The 16,868-nt window shown below is 52.8% G+C and overlaps 1 protein-coding gene across 9 annotated transcripts in view; it reads right to left on the reverse strand.

Moving 5' to 3' along the window:
• The window catches only part of CTIF (cap binding complex dependent translation initiation factor), a 330,607-nt gene that overhangs the window by 89,049 nt on the left and 224,690 nt on the right, over positions 1-16,868 (reverse strand). For all 9 annotated transcript variants that reach the window (XM_003267572.4, XM_003267571.4, XM_030810474.1 and 6 more), the window contains one exon: positions 14,066-14,365. In XM_003267572.4, the coding sequence (XP_003267620.1) occupies positions 14,066-14,365 (300 nt within the window). The remainder of the gene's footprint in view (positions 1-14,065; positions 14,366-16,868) is intronic.

A 16,868-nucleotide genomic window follows, 5' to 3' on the forward strand; every position in this document is an offset into this window, starting at 1 on the left:
CTGGGGTCACGGCCTGGCTGGGCAGCCTCAGCCCTGGGTTTGCTGACTGACACCCTCCGCCAGTCTGGCGGTGCCTCCTTCCCCAACCCTCCTCTGCAACCGCCAGTCCCCCAAAGGGTCCTGCCACTTACAGATCCTCTTGTTGTCTTCCGTCCACCCAGATCCTGCCTCTTCCTTCATGCTTCCTCCTCCAGGAAGCCTTCCTCAACCTACTCCACTTACAGGGCTTGCCCCTTCCTCTGACATTCCTAAACTGCCCTCTGGCTGAGCTAGCCCTGCCCCCACTTTATGTGTCAGGCAGAGGCCAGTGCCTGTTTCACTGGGGTTTCATAGTACTGAGCTCAGGGCACCCTGTGGGGCCTCCAGGCCAGTCCCAGGGCCCCTTGGAGAGCTTTCCTTGTGGCTGGATCCTGGGCTGTCTACAGTGCTGCACCCAAACCTCAAGTCCTACTGTGCCGGGGGCCCCTGGACTTGTGGAAGAATCTCTGTGTGGGCATCGCAGGGCGCTTTCCCTGCCTGGGACCTCCCCTAAGAACCTTGAATGAATGGATTCATCAAAAGGAAAAGGAAAAACATGATGCTATGAAATTCACAAGTTTCTCCTGGAGGAGGAGTCTTAAGGGAACACAGGTAAAAGGCATTTCAGTGGATTTTAACAATGATAATGTCAGTGCTGTAGGCAGGGGGAGGAGGTGGGTATTACGACCCCATTTAACAGAAGAGTAAGTGGAGGGCTGCCACGCTGTGAGATTCACCCAGAATCAACCAGCTGCATGGAGCCACAACTAGAGCCAGAGGGAGGTGGCTGGCTCTTGGCTGCTTATTTCTTATGCCACAGGTGGTAAGGCATTAAAGGAAGTGTCTATGGCAGGGAAGGCTGATTCCAGGTGCCTGTGCTTCGAACCCCACTTTAGAGCTATTACTCCCCTTGCCACATTTTTTTTAACACTCAGAATAATGCAGTGACTGTTGCCTAATGGGGTCCATGCTAAGTATGGGTCCAATATGTGGTGCTCCAATATGCAGCTGCTCAAGAATGCATTTATTCCGATTATAGCTATTCACAAGCTTTAGCTGGAGTCTGGCTATCCCCAAATACTTCCTAAGCTACCCCCTTCTTTGGCATGGCCTTTGCTGTGTGGAAAACTGGGAGGCAGGGGCATGACATGGTGACGTGCTGGTTCCCACGCCCTCTCTGCTTAATGGGTCTGGGTGTGAATGACCTGGTGCATACAGACTTCTCTAGAATACACCTGGCCTCAGACTGGGCACTGTCAAGGGGGTGCTGGGGGTGGGGGACGATTTTGAGCATGTGTGTCCTCATACTTCAAAGTGGCCTGAAGCTTCTCTCACTCTGGGACCTGGGATCTGTCCTGAAAGGGCCAGCAAAGGGTTAAGGGAGGATCGTTCCCTGCAGGTTCCTCCCCGTTCCCCCCAAAGAGGCCGCTGTTTTTCCCTGAAGACTCGGAGCTCTACGCCCTGATACCAAGTGAAGGCCTTTAAACCTGAGCTCTAGGTGGGAGGCAGTGAGGGACAGGCACTCTGGTGGTGTGGAGGGACCCCTTATTCTAGGCTCTGGGTTTCAAGGGCAGAGCCATGCTGAGCCAGCACGATGAAGACTCCCTGTGCCCATGGTTCTGCTACTGGTCGAATGTTTCCACCTCTCCTGGACAGAGGGGCCAGACACAGAAGACCTAGAAGTAGGAAAAGCTGGCCTTTGGGCACAACATGGGTTTAAATTGCTCATGTGATGCCGATTGGCCTCAGACTAACCCAGGCACCTATGGCTGCCCCTGCCACAGCACCTCCCTTCCGTGCTCTGCACTGCGCTGTGCACTCTGTGTGCTCCTGACCTCTTGGTGGCTGTCTGGAGGGGAGCTGGGGAGACCTCTGTCTCTGTAAGGGGGCCTGCTCTTTATCTAGAGGAGATGGAACCTGGCCACCCTGAACACTGTGGGTATAAATACTCTTAGAGCAGGGGGTTCAAGGCAAGTGTGGCATTCCTGCTGGCTGTTGAAAGAGTTGTCCTGTCATCTCCTCTTCCCGTTCCTCTCCCCCTCCGTCCCCTTAACACCCTTCTGGTTCATTGTAGGCATCAGAAACACAGCTCATGCAGGTTGGTATGGGTGAACGGCAACAAGGAGATAAGCCCACAGCAGCGTCGGGAGGGGCACCAGGGCCGGGGGTGGGGCACCCTGTGCGGAGTCCCTATCCCTTCTTCCCATCAGCGGCCCACAGTCTGATGTTAGGGGCCCTCTCTGGAATACAGGCTATGCACCCCTGGGGAAGCCTGCTCACCCAGGGGCTCTGGTTCGAAGATGCCCACTGACTTGTTCCAGAAGCTCTTGGAGCCCACCATGGCACTTACTGAAGGAAGGGGACCAGAGCTAGGGGGGCGCAGTTCCTACACCGCACCCATGGCAGGCAACCCCAGCTCCTGGCTCTGGCTAGTGGGGGTGGTGGTGGAAATGCCACAGTTCCATGCACCAGGGGCCGGAGAGCAGGCTCCTGCGAGTAGGGCAGGAAAATGAGGCCTGCCATCACAGCTCAGGTCTTTGAGGGGCAGGCTCAAGCCTGGGTATGCTCCCTCTCCACAAGAGATCACCGTGGCTACCTAGAACCCCTGGTTCTCTAATGTAAAACATCTTTAAGTCCATCATCCTATGACCTATCAACATGTCTTCATGGCCTCTTTCAACCTCCCCAGGCCTCAAGTCTCTCATCTATAATATGAGGGGGTTGGACTGGATGATCTATAGATCCTTCCTGCAAGTCTACACTGGTCTATGATTTTTAATTGATCCTGGAACTCTACATCTCAAGAACCCACAATGGCTCCCTGAGTCCCACTTTATAAAGTCCAGATCCTTCTGCCTCTTAGTCGGTCCACCTTATAGACTTCCTCCACCTCTCAGCTGAATTTCAGTAAGGCAGTGTCCTTATTGTCCCTCAGTTGTGTCATTTCTTTGGCTCTTGGTTCATGATATTTCCCCCATCAAAAACACCCTTCCTGGAAACGGTTTGGCAGATACTCAAAAAGCTAAAGATAAAATTTCCATATGATCCAGCAATTCCACTTCTAGGTATATACCCCAAAGAATCAAAAGCGAGGACTCAAACAGATACTTGTGCATGCATGCTCCTATCAGCAAGAATCACAATAGCCAAAAGGTGGAAGAAAACCAAGTGCCCATTGACAGATAAATGGATAAACAAAATGTGGTATAGACATAAAATGGAATATTAGTCAGCCATGAAAAAGAAGGGAATTCTGACACATGAATAAACCTTGAAACCATGATGCAAAGTGAAATAAGCCAGACACAAAAAGAAAAATATTGTATGATATCCCGTGTGTGCTATTTGTAGAGTGGGTGAATTCATGGAGATGGAAGATGGAGGGGAGGCATTGCTGTAGGGGAGTTATTGCTGTAGGGGAGTTATGGTGGGTACAGGGCTTTTGTTTGGGGTGATGAGAGGGTTTGGTGGGGCGACGGGGGATGGTCATGGGCATTGTCCAACATTGTAGGTATGCAGGGTACTGCTGAACTGTGCACTTAAAACTAGTCAAGATGGTGAATTTTATGGTGTATTTTACTGCAATAATAATTTGCCAAAAAGAAAATAAAAGAAAAACAGTGACAAAGCTGTCCTGCCCTCTTCCTCCTCTGTGGCCACTCCCTCCCGCTAGGTTTAGCTCTTTCCTTGCTGTACTACTGGGGCAGGCCTCTGAGCTCCTTAAGCATTTTCAGGAAACACCTTGGCGCCATGCACAGGCTGGTTCCAGAGGAGGACCTCAGATAACGCAACACTATTTTCTTCCTTTTGAAAGAGTGACCCTCTGGGGTCCCCTTCCTGCCCAGGGGCCACCGCTCCCCCTTGGTAGTGGCTGGGAGCCTCCCTGGGGAGCCAGGGACAGGGCGGTGAGCAGTTACATAACCCGCAGGGAGATTTTTTCCATCGGCCCAGGCGGTGCCAGCTTTCCAGCGGCAGCCACGGCAGGTAGAGGCGCCCTGTCTGGGCTGGCCGTGCCTGGGCAGGGCAGAGATGCTGCGATCTGGAGCAGCTTAGCATAGCTCAGATTCCCCGCGGCGGCTGAGGGCCGGCCGCTCACAGAGCTGTGGGGAAGGATCTGCTGTCTCCTGCCTGCCTGGCTCCAGGGAAGGAGGAGGAGGTGCTGGGGGTGAGCTGCCAGCCAGCCAGGGGTGACCCTCTGGGGCCTGGGACACCCGAGCTGGCCTTCTCCGGTAACCCATTTATCTGCAGGGCCTGCTTCGGCGTGGCAGCCTCAGACAGGGCAGTGCCCGGCCAAGTTCTATCAGGGGATTTAGCAGGGAAAATGAACCCTGGGTGGGGGGTGAGGGCATGTAGGGAAGAGGACACGGTCTGGCAAGGGACACAGGTGATGGTGAAATAATTCCTGACCTGGGTAAAGCTCTCCTGGCCCAGAAGCGAGAGGGAGAAAACCCCAGGCCATTCCCTTTTGTGACTGTGGCCTGTGCTATTCCCATGCCTGCCTATCCATGCTCCTTCCTCCCCAATGAAGGAAGCTCCTGCAGCCAGCCAGCTGATGCCTACTGAATACCTTGTGTGTACTAGCATGGTGGTGGGACACAAAGATGACCCAGATGCATTCTTTGCCCCAAGACATCCATTGACACAAGTCTCAGATAAGAAAAACTTAAACAGGGGAGCCCAGAAGACTCCATGAAGGGGACACATGGTAAATGTTCAAGAGTCAGAGGAAGGTGAGGTCCCTGGGCTGGGAGATCAGGGAAGGTTTCCTGGAGGAGGCAGATTTGACTAGGAGGAAGAGTACACCTGTTAATCCTGGGCCCACCTCCCAGGAAGACAATAGTCTAAAAGCACTCATTGCCTGCCCTTGTTGTTCCATACTTAATCAGCGTAGGAGGGAGAAATGGAAATGCTGCCCAAGACTGAGGCATGGGGTGGTCTTTGGGAATCTAGGATGGGATAAAGTTAGAAGGGCCTCCCAGTTCATCCCCCCGGGGCAGGGCACCCTCACTGATGGAGCCATCTGAGTGGTGTGGCTCAGAGTTGGGGTCCGTGCATGCATTACCTCATTTAAGCTCTACCACAACCCAATCATCCCTTCCAGGACAGAAACATGGGTGCAGAGACATGTTTTAAATGCTCAAGAGCAGCATCGAGGCAGCAATCGATGCTACTGCACAGGTTTGCTGCTCCTCAGGCCTCAGCACTGCTGCCTCAGGGCAAGAAATCCTGCCTAGAGAAATGAGATTCAGGGGCACGACCCACACCTGTCTGCTCCAGATGGCCCGGCTGACCTGATTCATGAAGCTGCAGGCTGGTCTTGCTCTCCCTTCCTGAGCCACCCGCACTCCTAACAACACAGGGCAATGGCCATTTTTCAAGGGGAAGGAGTGACTTTTGTCCAAGGCTCCCTCAGCCTCTGCACATCTAGTCTCTGACAAGGCCTGCAGTAGACTGCCCATGAGACTTGTAAAAGCCCATGCCGTGCACAGAAAGGCACTTTGGGCTTTCTCAGGAGCGGGGCTTTCTGTGATTTTGAAGAACATAGCAGTGGTGCAGTGGCGAAGAGGCAGGAAGCTGGACACTTGGTTTTGCAGGAAGCTCACTGGTCCCTGGGGGCCTGGGGCAGTAGTTGGCACAGCAGCAGCACCCAAGGCCCCTCTGATGATATGATGACTGGACACCTGGCATGCTGCTGTTCTGGGCACTTTCCAGGATTGGCTGAGGATCAGTGGTCATTTTCTTTCCTCTGCTTATTTTCGGATTCAAAAATCAAAATGCTTGTTTATGATCGGGTCATTGGCTGCTCTGTCTCATTGAGCACTTCAAAGCTCCAGAGAGAACCACAGGCTTAGCACTCCTGGAAGCCACATGTTCCCCCGCCCCACCCAAACTGAACAGTCAGGGAGATCTGGTCTAAGCACTGATGTTGAGGTATCCCACCTGGGTCCTTGAATGCAATGCTTAAGATTTGCACAAACAGATTGAAAGACCACAGGGGAGGGCAAATGAACAGATACATACAGGACCTGCCACAGTGCATGGTATATAGCAGGTGCTCAATAAGCATTGAGAAGAAATAAAGATTGGAGAAAAGCAGGTCATATTTACTCATCCCAAAGCAAGTGCAGACAACAAGTTTGGCAACGAGGCACACGGCTCCTACCCACTGTGGCTCTGGCAGCGGGGGCAAAGAACATGGATAGGAGTCAGGCATTGGCTCTTCCTGTTGGGGGAGCCCAGGGCTGTCACAGAATACTGGGCAGGGGTCAAGCTCTTGTGACTGCTGGCCTCCTGTGATGCCAGGCCAGCCTGCCAAGGCCTGTTGGTGCCCACCTTCAGGGAAATGTGTGTGCCAACTCTGCATGTCCCTTGCAGGGCACAGCCTTCAGCATGGGGACAGATGACCTGCGGGGGGCAAGGCGAGAGCTCAGATGCCAGCCATTTTTAGAATAACAGCCCTTTTCTGGGCTTTTGCAAGCTTCTGCGCAGCCTGCCCACGGGGAAAGTGGCTTGCACTGCCTCTGGCCCTTTGCTTCAGCCTTTCTGATTTCTAGCAACTGGTGGAGGGGAGCTCGATGTGGGTATGGCCAGGGATTTTGCTCAAGCTTTGGAATGCACAGAACAATGTGCTTCTATCCCTGGGTGTGCCTGGCTTGGGCCAACATTAAAATTAGTTTATATGCCTGGAGTGCACATCGGCTCAGTGGTAGGTGTGCAGAAATGAAGGAGGGGGTCTGAGAAGAGGGAGAGCATGCAAGGAGGAGATGGGAACCGGGGCCAGCAGCCTGTGTGGTTTCATAGGGACTAGGGCAAATGGAGAGTGCAGGGGTTTCTTCAGGTACCCTTGGCCTCCAGAGGCCCAGAAAGCTCAGAGACTCAGCGACCCCTAGAAACACAGTGGGATTATTCCACAGGGTGGATTTTGAAATCCCAATTGATGACTTCCTGAGATGGATTCTTTTTTGTTTTTTAGAATCTCACTCTGTCGCTCACACTGGAGCGCAACAGCACGGTCCTAGCTCTCTGCAGCTTTGACTCCTGGCCTGAATGGATCCTCCTGCTTCAGCCTCTGGAGTAGCTGGGGCTTCAGTAGCAATGCCGCCACACCTGCCTATTTTTTTTTTTTTTCAGAGATGGGGTCTTTTTATGTTGCCCAGGCTGTTCTCAAACTCCTGGCCTCAAGCAATCCTCCTGCCTTGGCCTTGCAAAGTGCTGGGATTACAGGCATGAGCCATTGTTCCCAACCATGATATGGATTCTTGATTTTCCCAAGCTTTTGAGCCTTACACCCTATTTAGGATGTGGCATGGGAGCCAGAAGCTCCAGCTAGCCTCGTGATGTTGGGTGAAACTTGCAGCCTCACTGAGCAACTTTCTCCATGTATAAGCCTGGGGAGGGATCCCTGTCCTGGAACCTACCTCCGCTTCACACACAGGAAAGTGCTCAGAGGAGTTTCAAAGCCCCTCATGCCCCAGAGAGCATTGGTACCCATGACTGATGGCTCCACGCCTCCCTTCCACAGCCATTTCCTGAGCATCTACTATGAACCATGATGCCAGGAGCTGGGGACAGCCAATAACTCGGCCAGGATTCTGGCCATCTAGGAGTTTACAACCTAGACTCCAGGAATCGATATCAGGTCCCTCCTCCCTTCCTACGTAAAAGACAAGAGTTAGGAACTTCAAACTTCTGACAAAAGGGAATGACTTGATTTTCCAGAGACCTTGAGAGAATCACAAGAGAAGGAGGTTTTCCCCTTAGGAAGAGAGTTAGAGGAATGGCCCAGGTTTTCTTCCCAAGCCTGAAAACATGGGACAAGGAGAGGGGCAGGAGGATGGGAGAAACAGGGGTAGAAGTGGGGGCAACACACCCATTCAGGATGAGGTGAGGGTAAGATACATCTTCAGGCTTGTCTCACACTTGAGAGATTCACTGATAAGGAAAGCTAACTCAGAAAATCTTGAGTGCCCCTTCTGGGCTAAAGTCATTCCTAGAGACCCCCCAGAGTCACCACTCAACTGAGTTTCTATGTATGAAAAGCCCAAAACACAATGCGTGATGATGACCCAGCCAGAAACTCTGAAGAGTTTCTCCGCTCTTTAGCTCAAGGTCAGCTTTTTAACAGGCTGTCTTCTAGAAGGTGCTAGAGAAGAGCAATTTATTTTGAAATCTGGTCACACACCAGATTCTGATTTTGTGTTGTCTTTTCACAACAGGCCTGCTGTGTTTATGACTTGGTTGAGACGAATTTTTTTTTCTTCAAAAAAAGGTATCGCATCCTTCTGTTAGATGTGTTGTTGGCAACGGTTGCTAGGGAGAGCTGGGTTCAGTTACAGACACACTGATGCCGGCTCTAATAATACTTTGCTCTGCATAGCTCGGATGCAGACACCTCTTGGCTAAACAGAGCACACACATTTCAACAGAGGAGGGCTTGAACTTGTACTACCCAAGCCTGTCTCAGCAAAGGAGCATTCCCAGAGCCCACGTGGACGTCCCGGGGCAGTGACAGGGCAGTGCTGGGTGGAGGGGGCTCAGGCTTCCATTCCTGTCATTCCAAAGGTCCCATAAAAAGAGGCACACTCGTTCTTCACTTCTCTGTGAAACTGGAGCCCCTTCACCGCCCTGTATCACGCCACAATTCCCTGATGAGGATCCAGGGAAACTTTCGGTTCCTTCTCTAACCCAGGCACCCTGGGCAGCCCACATTCTCCTGAAAGTCGGAAACAATCAATGCACATCATCTAGTTAGTCAGTCTAGTCTGCAGTCAGGACCCTGCAAAGCCGGAGAAATTGGGAGCCTTGGTGGGAAGGGGTACGGGGAGACAGGCTGAACTGCAAAGTGCTGCCCAGCCTCTGGTACAGCCTGGCACCGTGGGTGAGAATGAGGCCCTTTTCCTAAAACATGTGGTAGCTGTTCCAACACATATCCCAGGCCAAGGAAAAGGAAAATGGGAAAAGGAGCTGAGGACAGAGAGAAATGGAGGCAGTGGGAGAGAAGAGGTGGCTTTCATCTCATCAACGAGGAGGTTCAGGGTGACGACGAGAAGAGCCTGAGGCTGGGGGAGTGGAAGGCATGTTCTCAGCAGCTGAGGCCTCCTGTGTAACGGGGTTCTCCTGCCAGCTCGGGCTCAGAGTTTTCCCCCATGGCTCAGCAGAGAGCCCAGCACCTGGCAGGTATTTCTTGACTGGTTCGTGGCATGACAGGCAGAGCCAGCTGATTCATAAGTGGCCGCGATGAAACAGTTCGGTGTCTCCTCAATGGTGGTGTTCCACCCTGGCTAACGAATGCCCAGGTTGCGTCCTTGGAGAATCTAATTCAACTGATTAGGGGTAGGTCCCCTGCCTGCTGTGTTCTCATGATTCTCATGCACAGCGAGGCTGAGAACCACTGACCTAAAGAAGAGCCAGTATCTGAAATGCAATATTCCCAGGCCAGACCTCCACTCTGATAATCACACTGATGACAGACTGTGCCTTAGTTTGCCCATCTATGAAACAGAGCCGCCACCTACAAACCATCAGTCATTCAATGCCTCGTGACTTCCCATTGTGGTCCCTGGACTAGAGGACTAGCATCTACCAGGAGCATGTTTGAAACGCAGAATCTCAAGCCCATCCCAGGCCTCCTGCATCAGACTCTGCATTTAAACAAAATCCCACGTGATTCATATGCACATTCCGGTTTGAGAGCCCCTGACCTAATAAAGACCACATGCTTGGCACATTAAGAAATGTCTGTTTAATAAATAGAATTTTACTTACAAGGACACTACTAATAAAAGGGCCACATTTCAGGCAAAAAGGAATTGGCTTGGATGTAAAAATTGAAGACCATTTTGGAGCTGTGGGATTGGTGACGGGGTCCTCTGAGACCCCAGGGTCTCTATCACTGTCATGGCTCATGAGAATGGTGCTTCTGGGTTCCTTGAGATAGCAGTGCTGAGTCTGGCTGGGAAGGGTTAAAGGACCTTAGACCTTCTCCCTTCTCCCACCCTGCACTTCCCACTCCATGGGGGCTGCACCCCAGCTTGGCAAGAGCCCTCAGGCCTCTGCTGCAGAATGTTTACCACATCTGTGGTTGCCCCTCTCCCTCCATGCTGCCGACTCCCATCATTGAAGCCCTGGCAGCAAGAGAAGTCAGCCAGGGAGAACCAAGGGTAAAGACTGCTGCTGGGAGCTGTGTTAAGGAGGCACTTCACACCCTGGCCCCTTTGCAGCCTGTATTGCTAAGCCAGGTCCCAGAACTTGCGTGTGGAAGTGGTAGCTGAACCTGATCCTATGGGGGCATCTCAGAGGCTGCCAAACTGAACCAGGTGCTGGTTGGGGACCTACAGCCAGATGGGCCTTGAGTGGATGGAGCTGAGTGCAAACCTCAAGGAGGAAGCAGAGGGGAGGACTGTGCACGCCGGGTCTAGAACTGCCTGCCAGGAAGGGATGCAAACATAGTTTGCCAGAAAATGAAGTCAGGTGAAAAAAGACATCCCTGGAGGTGTTAAGAGGGAAAGCAGGTTTGGCTGAGCCCAGCCCATCGCTTTCTTTTCTTGCACCTCTTGGGTTTGGGTGGTGAGGGGCCATGAATTATGCTGTCCAGAAAGGCCCGCTCCACCTCTGTCTCCTTGGCTGCAGAGAGAAGGCACAGGGCCTGAAGAGGCTCAGCCAGATGTGGTTCAGGTGTCCTCTGGGCCTTGGAGTCAGGGGGCCATTGTGGGGTCAGGGAAGCCCTGCACCAGCATAGTCCACCCGCCTTCCCGTGGCAGCTGAAAGGGCCCTGTCTAGCCACCCAGGAGGCCTGTGTACGCAGATCAAGCCTCTGGTTATACTCTCAAGGGGCTCCCTCCTTGGCTCACATGAAAGCTGGGACTGCAGGTGGTAAACAGGGGTGAGTGGTGGCCTATGTGGACATTTAGATTTCTAAAGACCTGACCTGCAGATACTCCAGCCAGGCAAATGACTGGCTTCCTCCACTGTGGGGGAGGGGAGGAGGAGCTGCTCTGAAACCTCAGAATGTGAGCCGTGACTGCCTTGGATAGGGGGTTCCCTTCTTGCCCTGGACTTCAGCTGTCCCTGCAGGCCCCTAGCCCGGGAGAAGGGAGGCTTCCAAAGCCTTCCTTTTCAGACATCCATTTCTCCATGATGACTGAGGGCCCTCCAGCACCAGGCACTGTGCAGCCCCTGGGATATAGAGGTGCAGAAAGTAGAGGGGTTCCCACCTCCCAGAGCCCAAGATAGGGGGGCAGTAACAGCACACACCCCAGTTTGTCACTGTGGATTCATGTGGCCATTGGTTTAAGTTCAACTCCTTTTTCACTGCAAACCTTTTAAGGACAAAGCTGTGCCCATTGACTGACTGCTGTATCCTCAGTCCCCAGGCTGGTGCCTGGCACACTAGAAATACTCAGTGAATACCGGGAGGGTGACTGAACATTGTGGCTACAGGATGAGAGGTGCTGGGACAGGAGAAGGGCCAGTGCTTCCTGGAAAGTGGGGCCCCATCACCACCTGAAATAGGAGTGTGAGATGCTTCAGGGGGAGGTGCATGCTCAGAGTGGGACAGAGAAGCGAATTCTGGGCTGGGGGAGAGTCCGTCCATGCAGGGTGTAGTGGGAGGTTCAGCCTGGCTGGTGGGGGGTGGGGAGAATGATGTGGAGTGCCAGTTCTCTGCCCCAGAGACAAGGTGGCACCCGCAGGACTAGGTCTCTTAGGCTAGTCCCAAAGCCTGCATCACTCATGGCAGACCCACCATTGAGCCACTATATGGGGTGAGTGGGTTTGTGAGGACTTAGGGGGACCCAGGACAGTTTCCTACTAGTGGCAAGGCCTTGGGAGCATGAGAAAGGGAAAGGCTCACACAGGGTCCCTCGTGCCCCTTCCCGAGGCCCAGGCTCATCTCCAGCAGCGCAAAATCGAGGGTACACTGACGAAGGCTGTTGTTTGCACTTTCCCAACGGGAACTACAGAGGCCAAGCTCCAACTGATGACAAACGAATCAGGTCTGGAATCCTTGCTTCCCAGCTTTCAATTTTGTGTTTTTTTCCCTGCTGTAGTGTTTGCCAAACTGTCTCTCAGCACACTAATCCCACAAGAAGTTCTTAGCTGGGGAATGCAGAGGACTTTGTTGAGTTAAACGCAGCCAAACAGGTTCCCTTCCTGCTGGGACATCTGGAGCCTGTCCTAAGCCAGTGCACTTTGTGGTTGATTGAGAGGTGAGTGCAGAGGCCGTAGGGCCCCCTTTGTGGCTGACTGTTCCCCAGGATGGATGGTCCGCTGGACACTTGTGGGTGAGGCCACCCTTACCATGGCAGGTTGGAAGAAATGCCCAATCTGAGGTGGCCCCTGCAGCCAGCTGCCCTCCCCAAGTGCCCCATGCCCTGGGTGCCTGTCTGCCACTGGGTCTGGCTGGGTTACTTGGAGCTGGCAACCACTGTCTAGAACTCTTGCCCCATCCTGGCCCTTTTTTGAAAAACAAAACCCAAAGCTGAGACCATAGGCTGATGCTGTCCCTGACTCCCCTGTGCTGGGTGCTCTGTGGCAGACAGGCTTCTCTGCCCGCCACTCTCCACACGCTCCCAGGACATTCCGGCCCGCGAGGAACATGCCCCATGTGCAAATCCCTCAGGTAATGCGGGAATTCGTCACCAGGGGAGTGCGGGCGATCCAGGAATGGGAACCTGATCAGGGCCTGGAGCAGGAGAGAAGCAGCCCAGGCTGGCCAGGGAGGGCTCATGTTGCAGTGAGTGCAACTCACATGCAGAGGAGAGGGTGGGTGGGGATGGAGCCCTGCCGGCTGCATGTGGAGGTGGCCTTAGCGGCAACTTCCTCCCAGCTTTAGGGAAGACAGCAGACTGTGAACCACATGGTTAAGGTGACGGTGGCCATATGCCCTTGTTTACACCTGTTGTCTAGGCATAATTATGAACTGAACCCCCTTTGACTTTCACAAGTGTTGCAGTTTGGATGAATCTATTGTATGGTCACCCTAGTTAAGGTGGCCCTATAGCCTGCCATTCTACTTCATTACTTGGAAACTACCATTTTATCTCACCTGGACGGGCAACTCACTTTGTTAAGACGGCCCTGTAGCCTGCCATTCTACTTCATTACTTGGAAACTACCATTTTATCTCATCTGGACCAGCAACTCACTTTTAATCTCAACTAGTCTCTAAAATACAAAATAGGAGGAAAGGAGAAATGGCTCTCCCCCAGCCAAGAGTCTCCAAGGACAGTCCCAGGACCTGGTGTGGCCACCATCCCATGACCCTGCTATCTCTCCCTGATGTCACCAGTTTTGGGGCCACCAGCTCGTCTGCTACTGCCCATACAGACAAGCAGGTACTTGTGAGATGAAACATTGCTAAGCTCCGTCCAAGTGCACACGCCCACTCCCACGACACACTCATGCTGATAGAACCACTGGACGCGGGTCTCCATGGAGGAAGCAATGATCAGGGGTGGGGTTACACTCTCAGAGTTGAAGCGATATTAAGAGGGAAAGAGCAAGGATGAAGACAGTCTTGCATCACCGTGCCTTTCCTCTGCCCAGGAGCCATAGTGTGAAGGTAAACAGACTATCCCTTTTCTGCTTATGTGTGGCTTTGCTCAAACCCATCTCACTACCAGCGATGACCAACTGCATATCTGCAAAGGTCGAAGGACTTAGCCCTGGGTGGAAGGAGGAGGAAAAGAGAAGTCCACAGCAAGTTCATGTCTGCTTGGATGTGGAGAGGTCAAAGCACAGAGCCAGGTTGAGACCAAGCGCCAGCCTCTTATGAAAATAGAAAGTGGGAAAGGCTGGTTAAACATAAAGCACCTATAAAATTATATTGGTCCATCGTAACCAGGGAGCCCACACATAAACACACACAAATCCAGCCACTCATTCCTGGCCCCTTGACTGCCTTTGTGTTTTCTATAATTAATCGGGCAAGGGCGGAACTTGGGAAAAGTCCAACTGTGGCCAGAACTCACAGCCTTCTCGCTAGGAATAACTCACCGAACGCAGAGGGGCAGGGGGCGTGGGGCGGTGGCGGCCGGCATCCAGTTACCTGCAGCATGTTGAGGAGCAGGCTCCGGAACTTGGTCCCCTCCACCATAAAGAGCGCCATCTTGTCGCAGAGCTTGGCAGCGGTGAAGGCGAAGCTGCGGTCAGACACAGCCTTCTGGTAGATGGTGCGCACGATCTCGCCCAGCATCTCCTCGGAGTTGGTGGAGTTCTGGGCCTCCTCCATGAAGGTGGTGAGCTTGGCATCCACGTCGCTGCTGTTGTTCCGCATGCTGTTCAGGATCTCGATCAGCTTGTCCATCTTGTTCTGCTGGGGAGTGGTCGTCTCCACGGCCACTTCATCCTGGGGGTGTCAGAGACAAATGAATGTGCCTGAGTGAAGCCGAGGTCTCTGTGCAGGGGTGCCCTGGTGGAAAGAGGGTGGCCACCCCCAGAAAGCAGGACCAGGCCTACTTTCCTGGATCTGAGGGCTGGTCCCTCTGGGAACCTCTGCCAAAGACCCGTCATGCGCCAAAAGCTCCTTGTTGCCTTTTTTCTTGGCCCCTATGACATCCAGGACTGATACTGCTTTTGGGTTCTAGCTCCTACCCAGGATTCTCATATACATTGGCTTTTTTTGTTTATTTGTCCATCAAATGTCTTAATCTAGAAATGATTTAATGGAACTTACGAAAGAGGAAATAAGATAACAAATATGAAATCGGGCCAAAGAAAAAATGAGGGTAGGAAGACTTGGTCAGGAAGGCAGGTCAGATCCAAAATGCCTGCAGTGGTGGTTAAAAGCGGCCCAGGCAGTGGCCACCTTGTCCCCCACACCCTCAGCTCCGAATGCCCAAAGATGACTTGTTCTCTGGGCATAGGGCCCCCTGTGGGCACAGCCCTGGCTTTTTGTCCTGTGGAGACTATGCTGGTCTTCTGTAGACATATGCCACACACCAAGGAATCCTCCCATGTGCCACTAAAACGGTTGGTGCTTCTAGGAGGGATATTACAAGTAAAAAGCCCTACAGCCTTATGAGGTTTCACTGCAACTAGGACCAGACCAGGGGCTTGAAGAAGAAAAAAAATGTCATCTTATTGTATTGACTCATTCTTGGTGGCCAAGAATGGGAACAACTTAACTGCAAGGGAGTGAGATCTGGCTGGAAGGGCAGGGTCAGGGTCATGAAATGAGATCCAAGCTTGTTCTTCTGTCCCCGACAATAGAAGCTCTGGGCTAGAAGGCACAGACCAAGGCTCTAGATCCCACTCTCTGCCTCTAGCTGTGTGGCTTTGTGTAAGTAATTCCACTCTCTGGGCCTCAGTTTCCTAACCTCACCTAACATGGTGAGGTTAGACGAGAAAAGCTATAGCTTTCCTTGAGCCCTTCCATGGTGGGATCGAGTTCCAAGGGCAGCTAGTCTCTGGCTTGAGAACCAAATACTCAGGAGGCTGAGGCAGAAGAATGGCATGAACCTGGGAGGCGGAGCTTGCAGTGAGCCGAGATCGCGCCACTGCACTCCAGCCTGGGCGACAGAGCGAGACTCCGTCTCAAAAAAAAAAAAAAAGAAAAAAAAGAAAGGGCTGAATCCTGGGTGAAGGAATAGGGTGTCCTAGTTCTTCTCCTCAAACCCAACCACCTCTTCAGGGAAGGCTACTCTGAGTCCCTGGGTAAAGTTAGCAGGACACAACTCCCCACCCCAAGAGACATCTCATGCTTTACCTGTCTCTTGAAAGGGAGAAGGAAAGTGTTGTTCTCACTGATGAAAATGTTTAGGATGTGGCTGGTTGGCCACCTAGGATTTACCTTTTTTTAAAGTGAGCAACTAGCAGAGTGGGGAGTGACCCAGCCTGAGCCTGAGCCCATGTCTTCTTGATCCAGGAGTTCAGGAGGCCTCACCTGAGTGGAGTCCTTGAAACTGATCTATAGGTGCTATAGATCTACCTTCTCTGTTCCATTCCCCCATGTAGCCCTCTCTTCAGACCATCTGGGCCCCAGGGCAGGAACAGTGGTCTGCATATAGAATAGGAACTACCCACAAGAACATGTCTGTACACGTTATTTCATTTAACCTTCACAGTCTCTCAGCAAGGTGTGTAGTATTAACACCCATTTTACAGATGAGTAACTGGGGCTCAGGGAGGTTAGGTGACTTGCCCAAGACCACCCAGCCAGTCAAAGGCAAAGTGAGTCTGAGCCTGCTCAGCTGCTCTCTAAAGCCCGTGCTGTTTCCACTCTGCTGCCCTGCAGTTACATTTAGCAGAACGCTAGAGGACTTGGTGGGGAGGATACTGGGAGCAGCATCTCATCTTCAAGAGTGGATCCAAGAAGAGGTCTGACCTGCCTTATCCTGCCTGAGTGTGGACCTTGGGCCTGGCCTCCGGGGCAAGAGCTTGAGGAGAGACAGCAGTAGGGGAGGATGGAGGAGAAGCCCAGAACATGGAGCTCTGCAGAAGCCCCAGGAGGAAGCCTCTGTAGGCCCTGCTGCTGTGTGGCGATGGCTGTAGACAAGCTGGCCTTTCTTGGGACAGTTCCTCTCCAGGGTGACCTTACCTGTGTCCTTGCTGGGCAGTGGGGTCGGGGGTGGTGGCGCTGGGGTGAGCACAATGGACTTTATGCTGCAAGTACAAATCCCCATCCCTCTTCTGGAGGTTTAGGGTCATCTCCTGAAGCTACGGGCCAGGCCAGGACTAGGGTGCAGAAAGAGGCTCCTGGGAACAAACGTAAGGAGGCCTCACTCTCGGGTTCACGCTAGCACAGGCGGGCACCTGCGTGATGCTGAGAATGGAGCCGCCTTACGGTTTGCACTGTAGAGCACTCCCTGGCTGCTGGGTAATGAAGGCGGGAAACAGGAAGGCTGGAATCA

This window comes from Nomascus leucogenys, chromosome 4 (assembly GCF_006542625.1).
Source record: "Nomascus leucogenys isolate Asia chromosome 4, Asia_NLE_v1, whole genome shotgun sequence".
Classification (NCBI taxonomy): domain Eukaryota; kingdom Metazoa; phylum Chordata; class Mammalia; order Primates; family Hylobatidae; genus Nomascus; species Nomascus leucogenys.